Genomic DNA, 18,182 nt, shown 5'->3' on the forward strand with positions numbered 1-18,182 from the left:
AGAGGACTCCCTGAACGAAGGTGTGAATAGGGCCTAAGATCTTTTCAATAGGATATCAGGAACAGCAATCCAACATTTTTTTTTTTTTTTTGTCAATGTGTATTTTGTTCAGCATGTTATAATATATAGTGAATAAACATCCATTCCAAGCTTTCTTTTAATGTCATTTTTTATTCTTTGTTCAAAACCAACCTGCATGCGGCAGGGAATCACGAATGGCAGTTTTTTTTTTTAATCCAAAGCTAGTACTTTCACAAAGAAACAGATACTTCTTTTACTTAGCACCTGCTCCTGCTCTACATGTATAATTTAAGGCTCATGCTTGTGTAGTATTCATTAACCTGCAATCTAAAGTACCAGACCAGTTGTTTTAACCAGTGGCAAGATACCATGTTGTTGCCACAAACTAGACACTACTACAGTGTTTTTCTATTGCAAACATTTAATACTGAAGAATAATCACTAAACCTACTTACTGAATTTTTAAGAAAAACACATTGAGATCAGTAAATGTATCAATCGATGAATGATCATGGAAGGCCATCTGCATACAGGATACATTTTCTTTTCACTAAGGGTCACATGCTGAATAACACAAAGCTATCTGAACTGTGAAAATGGATTCTTTCTGCCCGTAGTACAAAGTGTACTGGTCAAGGGTGGCTTCTCTTGTGACTCTGTAAATAGGTCAGTGGTAGAGACATTATTGAACTTGGAGTAGCTCCATCTGCTGGTTATCTGCTAGTACAGCACACATTAGGAATTTGTTACTTGAAGAAGTGTTAATCACTAGAGATGAGCGAACAGTGAAATATTCGATATTCGTTTCGAATAGCCCCTCAATATTCGACTATTCGCGCAAATATTGAATCCCATTATAGTCTATGGGGAAAAATGCTTCGTTTTTCAGGGAATCCACACTTCGAATCAGGAGAGTCACCAAGTCCACTATGACACCCCAGGAAATGATGCCAACACCTCTGCTATGCAACTGGGACAGCAGGGGAAGCATGCCTGGGGGCATCTAATATGCCAAAGTACCTGTATTAAGCAACTATCTCGTCGGGATCCCTGTCAGCTTGCAATATGCAGCAGCTGACTTTTTCCCATAGGAATGTGTTGATTGGCCGAATTCCATACAGAGTACAGCATTTGGCCAATCAACGCTGGTTCTGCCGGTACACAGCAGTCTCCATTGTGGTCCAATCTCAGATGTAGCAATGTTGAACGTACAGCTCTGCTACACCTGAGATGTAGCATAGCTGAGTGCCGGAGGAGGCGGAGTCTAAGATCGGTCCACAGTCCGATCTCAGATGTAGCAGTGTTGAGCGCACAGCTGTGTTACACCTGAGATGTAGCAGAGCTGAGTGTGCACTGAGCTCTGCTACACCAGAGATGTAGCAGAGCTGAGTGTGCGCTGAGCTCTGCTGCACCAGAGATGTAGCAGAGCTGAGTGTGCGCTGAGCTCTGCTGCACCAGAGATGTAGCAGAGCTTAGTGTGCACTGGGCTTTGCTACACCAGAGATGTAGCAGAGCTGGCCGTGCGCTGAACTCTATACACAAGAGATGCATCAGGACCACACCAGGACACCTGTTACTCATGATACCAAGAGCAGCCTACAAAACCTAAAAGAGCTAACACTGGCTGAACTGTCTCCAGACTTGGTGCCCATTGAGCACATCTGGGACCTCATTAGTCAGCAATTGCACTAATTACACTGATGGCAACTAATATTGATGATTTTTGTGGCACAAAGTTCCTCAGACATCCATTAAATGGGTATTCCCGTGAACATAATCATATCTATATTTGTAGATAATTAAAAGTTAAACATGTTTGCAAATATAAGTAGTTAAAAAATCTGCAGAATTTTAAAGATTTTTTCTAACTATCTTAGTGGTGACAGTGAGTTGCATATTATTAACATCAATTTTATAAACCATAATTCATTGTGTTGCAATTTCGTTGTTGAAGAGTGAAATAAATATATATACTAGTTTTCTGTAGCTTTGTAATTGACTTAACGAGGGACTTTCATGTCCTCATCAAAGTGCAATTTTATTTACCGCTAGAAAGCTGACTGTACTGAATTAAACGCACTGTCGGCTTTCCTGGTATGTGCCCCGATGCTTTAGATATCGGTGCCGATATAAGTCATTCTCCCCACTGTCGGAAAGGCGGGCCTTACAGCTCAGTGTCATCGCTGGGTGGCAAGGAACATCTCCTCTGACAGTGCAAAGCTATGTTAGAGTACAATCAGGGGAATTGTTTCTCATAGCCCAGCGACGACACTAGGCTGTAAGGCCCCCCCTTCCGACAGTGGGGAGATATTGGTGCAGAAATCAACGGAACCGATATCTCCAGCCCAGGGGCACAAACAGGCTCTCTAGCGGTATAAACAGCCGCACATTGATGAGGCTCTGTATGATACTGCAGCACAACTCTAGTGAATGGGTCTGAGCTTGAGAACTGGGTCCATAATACCACCAAATATTAACTAAATAACAGGACTTACCCATATAGTACTATTAGGTAGACCCTAGTGTACATAAAGTGCTATTCTTTGTTGTACAGCGCTTACTATATTTGACATGTGCAGAGCCTAGATTACGTTTCTAATTTCCCTTTAAGGGCTAGTTCACACGGGGGCAAAGAGGCTGATTTTGACAGCGGATTTCGCTTCAAAACCCGCCCCTTTACAATAGTGGTCTATGTAGACTGCTAGCTTTTTTTTTTCTGCTAGCATATTTTTTAGCTAGCAGAAAAAAAGAAGCGACATGACCTTTCTTCAGGCGTTTTCCGCCTGAAGAAAGCAATAGAAGTGAATGGGAGGCGAAAAACGCACATTTTTGCAAAAAAAAGCATCGCTTTTTTTTTTGCAAAAAGCCACGCAGAAAAAAACGCAACACATTTTTTTCGGCTCATTCACTTTACGGGAGGGGAAAACAGCCTGGCGTTTTTTGAAGCGGTTTTTACAAAAAAACGCTCCTAAAAAAAGCTACAAAAAGCTCGGCAAGGTCCAAAAAAAGCTTCCTAATTAGGAAGTGTTTTTTTCCAGTGCCAAAATACGCCACACGTAATATACGTGTGAACTAAGCCTATAAGGGTCCATTCACACGGAGTAACGCGAGGCGCTTTTTGTGCTTATTTTTACGGCCCCAAAAAGACATTTCCATTGAGTTCTATAGTAAAATACGCCTGTATTTTTATGTCCGTAATTTTACGTCCGTAAAATAACGGACGTAAAATTATGGATGTAAAAATACAGGTGTATTTTACTATAGAACTCAATGGAAACGTCTTTTTGGGGCCGTAAAAATAAGCACAAAATAAGCACAAAAAACGCCTCGCGTTACTCCGTGTGAACTCCTCTCTCCCAATTTTCTAAGAAAGAGGTTGCATCTCTCTTTGGGTGATGCTGCCACCTGCTGGCTGCACTAGTTATAAATCTAGTAAATACAGTAACTAGTACATATAATGTACAGTATGGTTATTTAGATGATGTTCCTGCTCTTCAGGACCACAGGGAAGGGGTTACATGCAGATTCCCTTTACTAGATGTGGGACCTTGGAGTTATTGGCTAAGTGCACTATAAATTACTATATATACTTACTTGGAGACCTTTACCAACTTTGCCCATTTCAAATAGTCCTAAAGATTTTAATCGTATAAAACTATTGGATTTAAGTGGCAGTGCCAGTAAGTACATATGGAGCGTTAATATGCATGAGCTACTTTTTTCAATATGGCCGCAGCCTCATCCATCTTTCTAGTGTGCATGCACCTTTTCCATAATGGGAAGGCACTTATACGTATGTGTTGCCTTTACCGATATACAGGATGTTCAGCACACTCGTGGTTGGATCTGCGCACATGTGATTAGACAGTGGGGACACTATGGTATGTATGGATATAATTATTACAAGTACTGTATATTGGGGTTTTGCACATAATGGACATGCATTTATTCAGTTCTTTGCACACATTTGATTCACTGAGATTGAATTCTATGTGATTTGGATTGCTGTATATACAGGTATAGTCACAATACTGTAGTAGTATCTACTTTGTTTTAAGTAAATACAGTAGCCAGTACATACAATGTACAGTATGATTATTTAGATGATGATGATCCCTCGCTCTTCAGGACCACTGCAAATCTGTAGAAGGGTTATATGCAGATTCCCTTCACTGAGCGTGCATGTAAATAAAGGAGGTCAATCTGACAGCTGATCTAAAGTGTATGACCACTTAAAGAGGACCTTTCACCATATCCGGGCACATGCAGTGTTATATACTGCCAGAAAGCTGACAGTGCGCTGAGTTCAGCGCACTGTCGGCTTTCCCGATCTGTGCCCGGTGTGAAGAGCTTACGGCCCGGTACCGTAGCTCTTCTATGGTCAGAAGGGCGTTTCTGACCATTAGCCAGGAACGTCCTTCTGCCTCGCGGCGCCAATCGCGCTGTGCTGTGGAGCCGGGAGGAACGCCCCCTCCCTCTGCTCACACAGCTTGTCCGTAGACGAGCATTATCAGGAGGGGAGGGGGCGTTCCTCCCGGCTCCACAGCACAGCGCGATTGGCGCCGCGAGGCAGAAGGACGTCTCTGGCTAATGGTCAGAAACGCCCTTCTGACTGTAAAGCGCTACGGTACCGGGACCGATAGCGCTTTACACCGGGCACGGATCGGGAAAGCCGATAGTGCGCTGAATTCAGCGCACTGTCAGCTTTCTGGCAGTATATAACACTGCCTGTGCCCAGATATGGTGAAAGGTCCTCTTTAAAGAACAAAAGACGCTTTAGGGTACGTTCACATGGCAGAATTTGTTAGGTGGACTCTATCTGAACGTTGGCACCAAATTCCGCCCTAAATTTGCCCCCAAGCGTTTTAATGGGAAGCAAAGATTGGAGCAAGACACTAACAAAGAAGCACCCTAAATCTTACAAACCTGATGCAAAAAAAAAAAAAAAAAAAATCATGGTCAATGTAGAAAATGCAGATTTCTTACCTGTCTATAAAATTCTACAATTCAAGCACTAAAAAAACCCAGTTTTTATTAATAAGTATAACACTGTATAGTTGAACAAATATTAGGTTACAGAACCATTTGTCAGAAGAATTACAATACACATGTATATAATATAGCTTTTATACTGGACACAGATCCAGGGCTCACAGAATGTTGTTCATTTGCCTAATCAAAAATACATTAAAGGGGTGAGATCGGAATACAGTACCCTTTTAAAGTGAAGGTGCCCCTTTAATTATGTCATTATTAGGATCAAAATCTCTTGGCAATTAACTACTATGTCCCATTCATGATAATGGACAATCTATACAAGGCTATATACACTGGTATTGTATTAAACAGGTTACTCTGATAGGTTATATATGGATTTACCCTGAGTGTAGATATTAAAAAAAAAACCGTGTTGCATTTGGACAGAACTAGTAAGAACATATAGTAATAGTTATCATCTATCAGGCATCATTCACACAAGCGCTGACGGCAAGGTACATATATAATGAGAAATGCTATAACCTGGGAATGACTAGATTAAGATCCATAGTGTTGCTTGTCTAGAAATATCACACCCTGATATGTGATGGCATACAGTATGGTTTTTATTAGCCTAATACCACTTGGTTACTGATTTAGCAGAGAATGGGGGTAACACAATGATGACTGCTATATAGAGAATGTTCATGGAGATTGTGGAATTGTGCAAAAGTGCAGGAAAACGAGGGGCCACACGGTGGCTGGAGTCCTAGGTTTGTATGTTCTCCCCAAAAAAACCATACTGATAGGGAAAAAAATGTACATTGTGAGCTCTATGTGGGGCTCACAATCTACATTACAAAAAAAAAAGCAGGAAAACTGTTAAAACCTGTCTCTTATTAAAGATATGTATGGCAAGAAAAAACAAACAAAATACACATGGTAGGTACAGAGGCTTTTTGAGTTGTTATGGTGCCTTTCAATAGGTAAAAAAGCCTCCGATTGATTTCAATGGGTAGCACGCATATATCGGCACCCATTGAAATCAATGGGCTCTCTTTTGAAATGCTGCGCTCGGACACGTATATACGTGTCTAAAGGTGCGGCGCGCTACGCCGTGTGAAGGCACCCTTATAGTTGGGCTCATATTGGATTAAATTAAATTGACTATACAGGCAAATGTCTGAACTACCAGTCTACCAGTCCATCTATGCATAGCTATACCAGCAGCCAAGCATATGTCTAGCAGATAACCATAGGTAAACTCAATACATTCCATATATATATATATATATATATATATATATATATATATATATATATAATTTTTTCTTTTTTTTTTTTGCATTTAGCAACTACATAATAGACCATCTTGATATTTTCATTCCCAGCTCCTCCTATAACTGCCACCTCTTTGTGTCTCTGGGCAGAGCTGCTGATGTAAATTGGCATCACTATGAGAAAACTTTCTTTATGGGAATGAATCATGGTCTGAAAAAAAAAAAAAAAAAAAATCTAGAGTAATCTATGATCGTCTTTTAACGATTGCCCAACTACATTACTCTATGATATGCATAATATTGTCTATAAGCAGCTTTAGTGGAGGGGATGTAGGCATAATTATTGAGACCACACTGCGCTATAGGTGATGTATTGCTAGTTTCATAGTGAATTATGTAATCTCACCAAATATAGGAACTGCAAATTAAATACTGTCTAAATTCTTGATCTTTTTTAGTACTTTGTATTGTGCTGTCCCTTTGTCATTCCTCGGGCAAATGACTAAATTGGCAACTACTACTCATACAGTAGTGGCTTGTCCTTACAGATTCTGACACCTTTAGTAATGATTGGACAATGCCAGACAGTGAGGGGTAATGCTCAGTTGCAAAATATATTAATCCGTTTCCAGAAGGAATAACCTGCACAATGTAGAAGTACTCCAGGACTGCTGGTAAATTATTAAAGCAGACATGTCAGGAATGGTGAGAATTTTACAGATTAAAGGAGTTGTCCCATCACAAGGATCCTATCTATACTGCTAGTTTATGTGGATTTAATACTTTTCCTAAATGCATTGCTTTATCAAAACTGCTTTGTTTGGCTGCTATCTTAATTTATTCACTTCATTGTTTACACTCCGCTTCTATGGCCCTTGGGATTATCTGCTCATTTGTCAAATGATGTAGCTGCCTGCTCTCAGGGGGGATGGGGGAAGGGATGGGAGCAGCTCTGAGCTGTTTGTGTCTTTTAAGTAGCGGAGCTTCTCAGATAGGGGAGGTGAGAGCTCTGGGATTTCTGTGCTCTTATCAGTAGGTTTAATTGAATTTGGCTGATAAGGGCTGAGATAGGGAGTCCTTTACCTCTGTATGTAATGCAAACTGACAAATCCAGCTCTGTTACATCAGCTTCACACTGTGCTAATTCATTTACAACCAATCCCGTGCAAGTGAAACCCCGCCCACCTATGTGCCGAGAAAAGCAGGAAGTGAAGAGAGCACAACAGCCTGCAGGTTAGTGAACAAGCGTAATGGAAATACCCCTTTAAGGCTAAGGCCACATGAGGCGTCCCACAGCAAGAAGGTGCTGAGGAAAAAACTGTGACGGCAATGTACAGCCGTTCTTCCTGCAGCGCTTTAGACAGAAAGTTTGCAGAGGTTTCCTCTGCGGACTTTCAGCTACGATTATACCTATGGGGAAACCGCCAGAGTTTCCGTAGGTATAATGGACATGCTGCGATTTCCAAAACCGTGCCAGTTTTGGAACTCATGGTGTGTCCACACTGTGGTTTTACTACAAAGTGGGCATGGGATTTGCTAGAATCCCATCCACTTTGCCCTGACTGTAAAACACCAATATTTTTTTTTCCCATGGCATTTCCACTGCAGACAAATCGCGGCGTATACATCCTATGGGGCCCCGGCCTAAAGGTTTTGCTTCCCCAAATGGATTTTTCATACTGATGACCTATCACTGCACCAGCTCCCAGCACTTGGATGCTGCAGGGATAACTGATCCGAGCGGCGTTCATGTGTTGGATCCCCACAGATAGGTCATCAGTATGAAAAATCCATTTGGGCCAAAAAACCCCAAAACTTTAAGGCTATGGCCCCACGTGTGTATGTACACGTGTGTGTATTCTAAAGAGGAAAAATGAATGATTTCTCTTAACAATGGCCTTCATTACAGAAATTGGGAAGGTGGACAGGTCAATTCATGCAATATAGGGCAGTTTCTAAAATGATAGGTCGAGCTGTGATTTGTAATCTCTTCGGATCCACAGGCTCCATGCTCATGAACATAATTTCTAGGCATACAGTAGTGAAGTTTCCAACATCTGCAGTGACGTCATGAACCTGAGTCCAAGACGTCTTCACAATAACTACAGGAAGCAGTAGTATAATTGTCAACTAAATGTTATAGAAGAGGAGCTGACTCAATGATATAGATCTGAACAAGGATGAATAGTTAGCTGTACACTCAATAATACAAATAAATATATTGGAATAAGAATGTTTAATACAGAGACAAGCAAATTACTGTTGACCTTTAGACCAGTCCAGAAGACACTGTTTTTCCTTTAAGTGGGCACGCAACAGACAAAAAGAACCCAAAAAACTTTAAGCACCTACAGCAAATTTCTAGGTGTCTTTCCTGGGATTTCTGTGAGGAGGTAAAGCAACCATGAACCTGGTACAACAAATACCCTCACTTATCTGCTTATTTGCACCCTTTTCTGGTGCCTTATCTGCTTTAAGACACATTTATTAACCATTTATGCTATACATGTCAGTGGAAGAAAAAAGTAGAGATAAGTCGGCAGGTGTGCAATTTGGCCATGATTTAGACTCTAGGACCTGCAAATATGGCGCAACTTTTGTGCAATCTCACCCAAGTAATTGGGTGGCATAAAATATTAAATAAACTATATATCTCTAGATATATTTAAAGATATGACAAATTTAGCAACATTGTGATGTGCAACATTTTAGTAAATTGGTTACAAATGATGGCAATGTCGCCTCCAACAAAAATACCATACATGACAAGTTTTTCCTCTTATTTGGGTGGATGATTGTAAGGTTGCGGCCCCACGTTGTGGAAAGGCATCTTTTTTTCTTTTTTTTTTTTTGTTACACATTTTGCTGTGTTTTTTTGAGTTAAAGTCAGGAGTTTATTGAACAAAAGGTAGAAGTATAAGAACTTTTTATAGAAACTATTTTGAAGGTAAGATCCGCAGCTCTTGTTCGTTGATAAAAAATAACTTTTATTGCTTCATTTAAAAATTGGTAAAGACACCATAACGTACAAGTGAAAAAAGATTAGAAAAAACATGAAAGTGAATTAAAAACCGCAATAACTACATATTAGGCTGACTGACGCGTTTCGAGACACGAAAACGGTCTCTTATTCATAGTCTTGGGCATTTACAAGACTATGAATAAGAGACCGTTTTCGTGTCTCGAAACGCGTCAGTCAGCCTAATATGTAGTTATTGCGGTTTTTAATTCACTTTCATGTTTTTTCTAATCTTTTTTCACTTGTACGTTATGGTGTCTTTACCAATTTTTAAATGAAGCAATAAAAGTTATTTTTTATCAACGAACAAGAGCTGCGGATCTTACCTTCAAAATAGTTTCTGTTTTTCCTCTTCCTCCTCAAGTCCGGGAGAAATAGATCGTGCACCTTGCTTCGGGATATGGTGAGCTTTTACATTTGACTTTATTTGAACTTTTTATAGAGTTTTCATTCCTTTTGTCGCCATTCTTGGCTTTGGCTCAAAAAACTGCAACAAAAAAAGCTACATTTCCGCAATTTGAGGCCTTTAGACTAAAACGAGAAGTTTGCTTAGTGGGGTCATGTGTACAATATTATAAAATGTAGGAATGTCTCAACTACAAATACATACGCCTTTAGTGTGCCTTCACACAATGTTTTTTTTTTTTTCATGGCACTTTTTCTCTTGTTTAACAAAAAAAAATATAAAATACCTGTACTGCTTTGTGGTTTTTTTTTTATTTTTTTTACATTTTTTGCACTTTTTCTATAATGCAAAACACCACAGACCACACCTAGGGTAGGCTATGTTTTGGGAAAAAAAAAAAACCGCCACAGAGGCAAAAAAAAAGCCGCAATGAAATGTAAAAACAAATGCCAAAAAAATAAATGTCATGTACAGATGTAGCAAAGGTTAACATGACTCATAATGTGTTAACAACACTAACACAAAGTGTTAACTTGACTCTTTCAATGGGATTTCAATGGCTTTTTTTTTTTTGTCCATATCATGGTGCAGAAAGTCAAGTTATACGTTGCTACATGTGCATGTGATGTGCAATGTTTTTAGCAGTGTTTTTTTTAATCATAAAAACACCATAAAAGATGCTTGTGTGAAAATAGCCTTTTGGGTGAAATAAAGCAGGAAATCTGTGTCTTTTCATCTCACATGCCCTGGCGTCATTGACGTGCTTAAGTATATTGGAATTGTTGGTGAGAGATCAATTCTTTCTGAAAAGTGCAGTAAGTACAACTAAATATTTGGCAATCGTGATTCTGAATCGGACAGTAATGTCAATGGATACACGGGTAAATAAATTAAATGAAACTGTTCCTCTAGATCTTTGTATGAACCCTTCGGTGCCTAATAAGGTGAGAGCTTCGGAAGAAGCATTTTCCACATTCGGCGCAGCCGTAGGGTCTCTCTCCAGTGTGAACTTTTTGGTGTCTAACCAGATCCGAGCTGTGCCGGAAGCTCTTACCACATTCATTGCAGACATAGGGTCGTTCTCCAGTGTGCACTCTCCTATGTATGATAAGATTGGAACTGTTTATAAAGCTTTTTCCACACTCTTTGCACACATATGGCCGCTCTCCCGTGTGGATTCTCTGGTGCATAACTAGATATGCACTACTAATAAAGCTTTTCCCACATTCCTTACAGACATGGGGTCTTTCACCGGTGTGTGTTCTGTGATGGATGATGAGACTGGCATTTTGGGTAAAACTCTTGCCACACACTGTACATGTGTACGATTTAGCTGGCTTAGTTTTAGGTGCTAAAGAATCACGCCCAGCCTCAGCATTCGTACTCCTACCACTCATGAAGTGTTTCCTCCTCGTAGGCGCTTTCTGTGAGCTCACAGTAGATGGGTCATGATTTATTGTCTCCATTTCTGGACAAGGCTCCTCTTTTATTTGATTATTTATGGAATTTGCACCAGTATATTTTAACATAAGGGCTGACATACGTGGTTTCTTCAAAATGGCTGTAGAATTGGATGGGCTTTCTGCTTCACAAACTGTAGTTGCTGGGATTGAATTACTAAAGGATCCACTGCGTATGCCTTTACTAAGAAGAACGTGTCTGTCTCTTTGGTTACGAATCTGCGGTATATTTCCATTGTCTTCTGATCCAGTGTCTGAAGAGTTTACAACAGTCATTTCGTCGTCTTCAAGTTTTTCACCTTTATATCTACCTGCTAGGAGGAAAAAAAAAAAAATAATAATAATACATTTTTTATATACCACCAACATATTCCGCAGCACTGTACAATTTTTAGGGTTCAAGTACAGACAAAAAGACATTACAAAGAATTAGTAACTTCACACAATGGGACTGAGGGCTCTGCTCAGAGAAGCATACAATCTATGGGGTAGAGGGGGTGACACAAGAGGTAGCAGGGGCGGCATCGGAGGTAGGATTGCTTATACAGTGCTCAGACAATTTTGTAATAGAGGTTACTGTCATTACACAAACATAAAGCCATATGAGCCATCACCAATGAGGCCCGACTAATGAAGCCAAAAAGTAGTCTTCGGCTGAGCCAAGGAGAAGCACATTAGAACTAGGAGATGGAACAAGGTTCAATGGGAAAACACTTGTCAATAAGCATTGCCTGAGACTTGTAAATAGGTTTCATGAGGTTTCCTAAACAAGTCAATACTTGCTGTTGAAGGATGTACAGATCTATAACTTATTTTAATTAGATTTTTTTTCTTCTATAGAAAGCGTTATGTATATAGGATGCTTGCATCTTTTCCAAATAGTAAATGTTGTTCATCTTGTTGTTCTTCTGGTCTTAGGGAGTGTTCACACATTTGAATTTGATGCTGAATTTAAGGCAGAATCTACTTCAGAATCCACCTGAAATCTGCCCCCCCCCCCATACATTTAAATTGGAAGCAGTAGCTAATTTTTTTCTGTAATCAGAAAAAAATAAGCATCCTGCTGGTACCTTAGGAGGATAAAGCTTCAGAACTCCCATTGAAATGAATATGAGGTGGGAAAAATACCTTTTCTGTCCATTAAATTGGACGTACAATTTGTCAAAATTCATAGGTGGAATTTAGAGATTTACTCAACCAAATAAAGGCACAAATTCTTCTGCAAATTCAGCGTCAACATCGGTGGGAAAAAAAATCTGCTTGACAAATACAGCATCCCTTCCTATACGTGAACAGCCCCTTAAATGGTTATTAGTGAATGCACAAGAAAACAATACTCACTTGCGGAAGTACTGCTTTTGCAATTCCACTTCTGGGAATACAGATTGCTCCTCACACACAGCTCCTCTCCTCTGTGAATACGTGATACTATCTCTGGCTTCACATAAATGTAACCTGATGGAAGAATAAAAAGAAAAAAAATCAGTGACCAACACAGTCCTTGTTATATTCTAAAATCATCACATGTAAACAGCATTTAAGTGTAGATTCTCTGTTTTTATTTTTGCTTTCCATTCTACAGCAGAAAAATGTTTCCAAAGACCTTACTGTAAATTTTAATATTCTGATTTATATACCAAGAAAATAATTAAAAAAAAAGAGAACTTTAGAACTGAGCTCCTTGCACAGTCCTCAGAGGGAAGCACTTCAGGTGTCAAGGATTACCTGTGACGTACCCAGGTCCTTTCCTTAAAGAGGACCTTTCACCTCCTGGGACACATGCGGTTTTATACACTGCTAGAAAGCCGACAGTGCGCTGAATTCGGCGCACTATCGTCTTTCATGTTCTGTGCCCCGGGTGAAGAGCTATTGGTGCAGGTACCATAGCTCTTCACTGTGATAAGGGTGTTTTTTACAGTCCCGTCAGGGACGCCCTTCCTCACAGCAGTGCATATAGCGCTGTCCTGCTGAGCGGTGAGGAATGCTGAGCCCGCCCCCCAGTACTTGTCCATAGACGAGTACTATCAGGAGGGGAGGCGTTCCTCACCACTTTCCCAGTACAGCGCAATAGACGCTGCTGTGAGGAAGGGTGTTCCTGACAGACTGTCAGAAACGCCCTTCTGGCAATGAAGATCTACAGTAACTGCACCGATAGCTCTTCACCGGGGACACAGAACGAGAGAGAATTACACCGCATGTGCCCTGAGGACGTGAAAGGTTCTCTTTAAAAGGCTGGACAAAAATTATGCATGAAGAAGCCCTAATGAAAAAAAAAAATACCTGTCCTACCTACTAAAGTTGGGCTCTGATGGATCTTTGTTGTCTCACTCTTGCAAGATTTTTTTTGTCTCTCTTCATGTGACTCCAGCTCCTCTACAGAGAAACGCACTGAGAGGTTATCGGATTTCATGGATTCCTGCAACAAACACATCAGAGAAATTTTAAAGTTGTAAAACCGAAACCATCTAAATTCTGGTAACGTTTCAATAATGGAGCGCGCAATATTTATGGTTCTGTCTTAAATGATTAGCCAGCACTATTTTTAGCTATTCAAGGGAGACATTGAAGTATTTTCCAAATATGTTATTGCTGATGCTCTCATCCATGCCTAGTTACCCAGAACCCATGTCTATTTCCTGTTTCTGCAAAACAACGCATAGATAATAACAGAATGGACCTTCCAGGACTTTAGACTGTGAAAATAAGGTCATCAAAGGTCCTAAAATCCACAGACAGCTGCTGACAACACTGAGACCTGACGGTGACAGAGGGGAGATATAGGGAGCAGATTAGTACAGAAGAATGGGGGTGGGGCTATGATAAATCTTTTTAATAATTTTTTATTGAATTCTCAATAATAACAAACATAACAGAGTACAACAAAGGTCGACAAGTAAGACCGCATTAATATAGATAATGTTGTCGTTTAGGCAACAACTAATAAGTTTCCAAGGATACATTTAATATACATCAATCAACAGATAGAAATGTTACACGGTCAGCAAGAGAAAAATGAAACCTGTTTTTACAGGAGGAACAAGTCAAAGGAGAAACAAGGAAAACAAGTCAAGTCCCTACTAACCTGGAACGTTGGGCAATATTATTTTGTATTGTTGAAATTCAATGTATTCAAGTAACATGAGAGTAACATTGGAGGGTTTAGGGTGAAAATGCAGTCCTATTGGCTAATTGTAAGGGAGGGGATGGTGTGCCAGCCATATTGACCACTGAGAAAATAATTTTTTGAGTTTTCCCTCACGACAGGCCAACATGTGTTCTTGAATACAGTTGTTTGAGGTAATGGATAAGACTTTGGCGAGTGAGGGAATATTTGGAGACTTCCAGTTTCTAGCAATTAGTAGACGTGTAGCTTGAAGTAGGTGGCAGATCGAAAAACGAAACGCGTAGTGTGTTGTTCGATAAAAATCGTATATCTACTCATCCATTTGGTAAGTGCGGGTCCTTTGTGTCCAGGTTTGCAATCACAAATCTGTTATCTGGTCCATCTATGCACTATTGTAAAGTGCTGCGGAATATATTGGCGCTTTGGCGCTTTATAGTTGTTATTATTATTGCCATTTTAAGTTTTAAAAAATGGATGTAAAGTTACCTATAAAGATGTACTGCTTACCTCCTCATCCAAAGGGCCTGTTTGCCGCTCAGCCATTTGGAGGGCCAGCTTGAAGGAAAATAGAGCAATCATTACTAGGTATATAAATCAAATGATCCTAAGAGATTCTAGCAATTATTCTGTATAATATTGTAGTTAATAAATGTAAAAATTCAGTCATAGCTTCTGTGAACTGATCTCACAGCATGTCTAGTGGAATGAATATAGTGTGAATGATGCAGATCACCAAGTGCCGTATGTATTGTCTGCTATATAGTATTGCATTCACATTTACTGATATTATCCTGCTCTCTATGTACTATGATCAATGATGATTTTCCTCTTGCTATTTACATATGTCATACACCAAAAAAAAGGTATAACCTTTAGAGGCTGATTATAGCTGAGTGCAAATGAACCCTAAGTAATTGCTACATAGAGGCGTCATGATGTGACCGATCTCAGTCCCACCCTGTGAGATGTGACTGACAGGTCCCTCACTGACATCAGGCTCCTTCCTACCTACGTGACTGGGAAGAGAGAAGCTGGTGCAAGGGTGCCTGCATGTCATGAGATGTGGATGCTGCTTAGGAAGGATGGCGCCTGATGTCAGTGAGGGATAAGTCAGTGCTTCACAGGGCGGTACTGAGAGTGGTCCAGCACCACTAGCCAAAGTGGATGTCTAACCTTTCTCCAGTGACTACTTAGTGTTCATTTGCGTACAGTTTTTTAGAGTATGTCATCCACATTCTGTATATCAACCTAGGCTAGCAAACTGTGATTCACAAGGCACCTTTGAGAATCGAGGCCTCCATTGCCAACATATATCTGTTTTTGTCAATATATAAATAAGCAGTTTGTGATCTCGGGATGGGTATTGAGCTCCACGGGGCACTGTTCTTGATGCTCAGACACCTACCCAATGGCGTAACTAGGAATGGCAGAGCCCCGTGGTGAACTCTGACATGCCCCCCCCCCCCCCAACTGATGCCGAAGACCCCAGAGTATAATAATTGGAGACCGAGAGGGAATACTAACACTGTAACTTTCCTCTCCCTGGCTCCACTGCACTACTCAGTGTTGTTGGCCATCTTCAATTTCGTCCAGGACGTCACCTGACCCGAGACACAGGCCCTGGTCATATGACTTCAGGGACGTCACAGAAGTGGGCCCGAAGCCTGTCTGGAGCCCGGAGAGAAAAGTAACAGAGGTAAGTAACACAGTTTTTTTTGTTTTTTTTTAATGTTTCCTTACTAGAGATGAGCGAGTACTATTCAAAACGGCCATTTCGAATAGCACGCACCCATAGGAATGAATGGAAGCTGCCGGCACGCAGACTTTGCCGGAGGCCGGCAGCTTAACCCCCTGCGTCCATTCATTCCTATGGGTGCGTACTATTTGAAACGGGAGTTTTGAATAGTACTCGCTCATCTCTATCCCTTACCTCTCCTGGGCCTCCGATCATTATACTCGGGAGGGCGTCACTTATCGATCCCAGCCCCTGCCAGGTTCTGTAAGTAAATAGGGCCTGTTACCGTCTGGAGTAACTCCAGCCAGTAACGGTCTATTTAAACAAAAAAATATGCAGCGGTAGTGGCTGTCGCCGGGTCCCTAATGTCCTGGGCCCTGTGGCAGCTGCTACCGCAGTAGTTACGCCACTGCACCTACCATCTCCTGTCTGCGCTATGCCATGCAGTGGGAGTTAATCCTTTTATGGCATGAACCATCCTAAACAGTAAGATCAGTGTTCCCAGGATTGAAGGCCCGCCCCCCGTGCACCAACTGCCTCATTTGCATAAGACTTCAAAGTTGTTTTTCTCCAAATCTACAAAAGTAACATAGATAACAAGGGTATGTTATTTATCACTGTAATGTGCTCTATAACAAAGTGGTGGCAGTTGTATATGCTTGGGGTAGGTGGTAGCCCAAAACTCGGGTTCCTATGTCCCCTGAAGCTGCTCCTACTGTCATATGATCGACCCCATGAAATGAGCTGTGGCCTGAGCCTGCAGGAAGTCGCTGAAGTGGCTGCAAGAGAGATAGAGGAAGCAAAATCCCAGCCTCCACTGTAACCCTCTGCAAAAGTAAAGAACGGGCCACCAGTGGACTTTGGGTGTATATTAGTGATAATGTTTAACTGCTAAGCTTTCCCCCTCCCCAGATAACTCCTATGATCACACCATCGCAGGTAATGTCTGTTGCTGTCACCTGTCATAAGACGACAGCAAAGGAAATTAAAGGTAGCAGAGTAATGAGCACAGACACAGCCCCCTCCGCCTGTGCCCGTTCCTATTGACAGTAATATAATAACATGGCGGATGCGATCTGCTGCCATGTCTGATTGTAATGGAAGAAAAAGTCCTGCATGCACAACTTTTATTTAAAAAACAAAACCAAAATGACAGAAGAAAATTCCCATCTTGTTTCTCACATGGGGTGAATGCTGACAGACTGAAGACTGAGGGCTTCCATCACAGGATGACACCCTAAGCAGTCACTGTCACAGAGATGAATGCCATCAGACTTCTATGTACTGCCATCTTGCTGGGGGTAAATGCCAGGAGGACGTGACTGTCTGTGTCACTGACAGGCAGTGAAATATGACGTGTTATCTAATAGCAGTGACGTATGGGGAGAGGTGACAATCGGCAAAAGTTGCAGCTCACGTGACCCGTGTGTGTCAGATGGTAAAGCTGAAGCCTCCCTCTAACCCAGGCCTAATTCATAATCCAGAGCAATGGGAAGATCTCCTAGTACATGTAGAAGGCGGCGAGTCCGACCACTCTATAGAGTACAAGGGCATGCAGGGCATTCGGTGTCGGCTACAGCAATGAGGAGCGGCCACTTTCCTACCTGACAGCCCTGGACTGACACAATGGGCAGCAGGATGACAGCTCCGCAGATGCTTCTCCTACTGAGCTAAAGGACCTTTCATGATGTCATGACCATGTGATCGGTCACGTGTCTGAGAGGCGTGTGTCTGGTGGTGTCAGGGTGACGTCAGGAGAATGAGCAGCCTAGAGGGAGGATGCAGAGTGCAGGCAGAGCTCTCTAGTGTAGACTGCTGTGTACTGTATCTACAGTGTATATAGCCGTATAACTATGGTGTATATAGCAGAGCCGTATAACTATAGTGTCTATAGTAGAGCCATATAACTACAGTGTATATAGCAGAGCCGTATAACTACAGTGTATATAGCAGAGCCATATAACTACAGTGTCTATAGTAGAGCCATATAACTATAGTGTATATAGCAGAGCCGTATAACTACAGTGTATATAGCAGAGCCGTATAACTACAGTGTCTATAGTAGAGCCATATAACTACAGTGTATATAGCAGAGCCGTATAACTACAGTGTATATAGCAGAGCCGTATAACTACAGTGTATATAGCAGAGCCGTATAAC

The 18,182-nt window shown here is 41.2% G+C and overlaps 1 protein-coding gene across 3 annotated transcripts; it reads right to left on the bottom strand.

Annotated features, from left to right (window-relative positions):
* Positions 1-9,544: 9,544 nt before the first annotated feature.
* LOC142194702 (uncharacterized) lies at positions 9,545-17,709 on the bottom strand. Of its 3 annotated transcripts, none has more exons than XM_075263993.1 (5): positions 17,627-17,709; positions 14,795-14,842; positions 13,453-13,579; positions 12,505-12,618; positions 9,545-11,474 (listed from the first exon to the last, which is right to left on the bottom strand). In XM_075263993.1, exons 2-5 carry the CDS (start codon positions 14,828-14,830, stop codon positions 10,612-10,614), a joined length of 1,140 nt encoding a protein of 379 aa, XP_075120094.1. In that variant the 5' UTR covers positions 14,831-14,842; positions 17,627-17,709; the 3' UTR covers positions 9,545-10,611. The 3 variants fall into 3 exon arrangements, with proteins under 3 accessions (XP_075120094.1, XP_075120093.1, XP_075120095.1); XM_075263992.1 differs by having other exon boundaries at positions 9,545-11,477; XM_075263994.1 differs by lacking the exons at positions 14,795-14,842; positions 17,627-17,709 and adding an exon at positions 14,774-14,792 and having other exon boundaries at positions 9,545-11,477.
* Between the last annotated feature and the right edge of the window lie 473 nt (positions 17,710-18,182).

The sequence above is a fragment of the Leptodactylus fuscus genome, chromosome 2 (genome assembly GCF_031893055.1).
Source record: "Leptodactylus fuscus isolate aLepFus1 chromosome 2, aLepFus1.hap2, whole genome shotgun sequence".
NCBI classification, from domain to species: domain Eukaryota; kingdom Metazoa; phylum Chordata; class Amphibia; order Anura; family Leptodactylidae; genus Leptodactylus; species Leptodactylus fuscus.

Bases quoted from the DNA above. Each gene is read 5' to 3' on its own strand.
- LOC142194702 (XM_075263992.1), bottom strand. From the start codon at position 14,830: ATGGCTGAGCGGCAAACAGGCCCTTTGGATGAGGAG. The intron at 12,619-13,452 runs GTAGGACAGGTA...TTCTTCCATCAG, and splicing joins TCAGAGCCCAACTTTAGTAG to GTTACATTTATGTGAAGCCA. The intron at 11,478-12,504 runs GTGAGTATTGTT...TTTTCCTCCTAG, and splicing joins CAAAAGCAGTACTTCCGCAA to CAGGTAGATATAAAGGTGAA.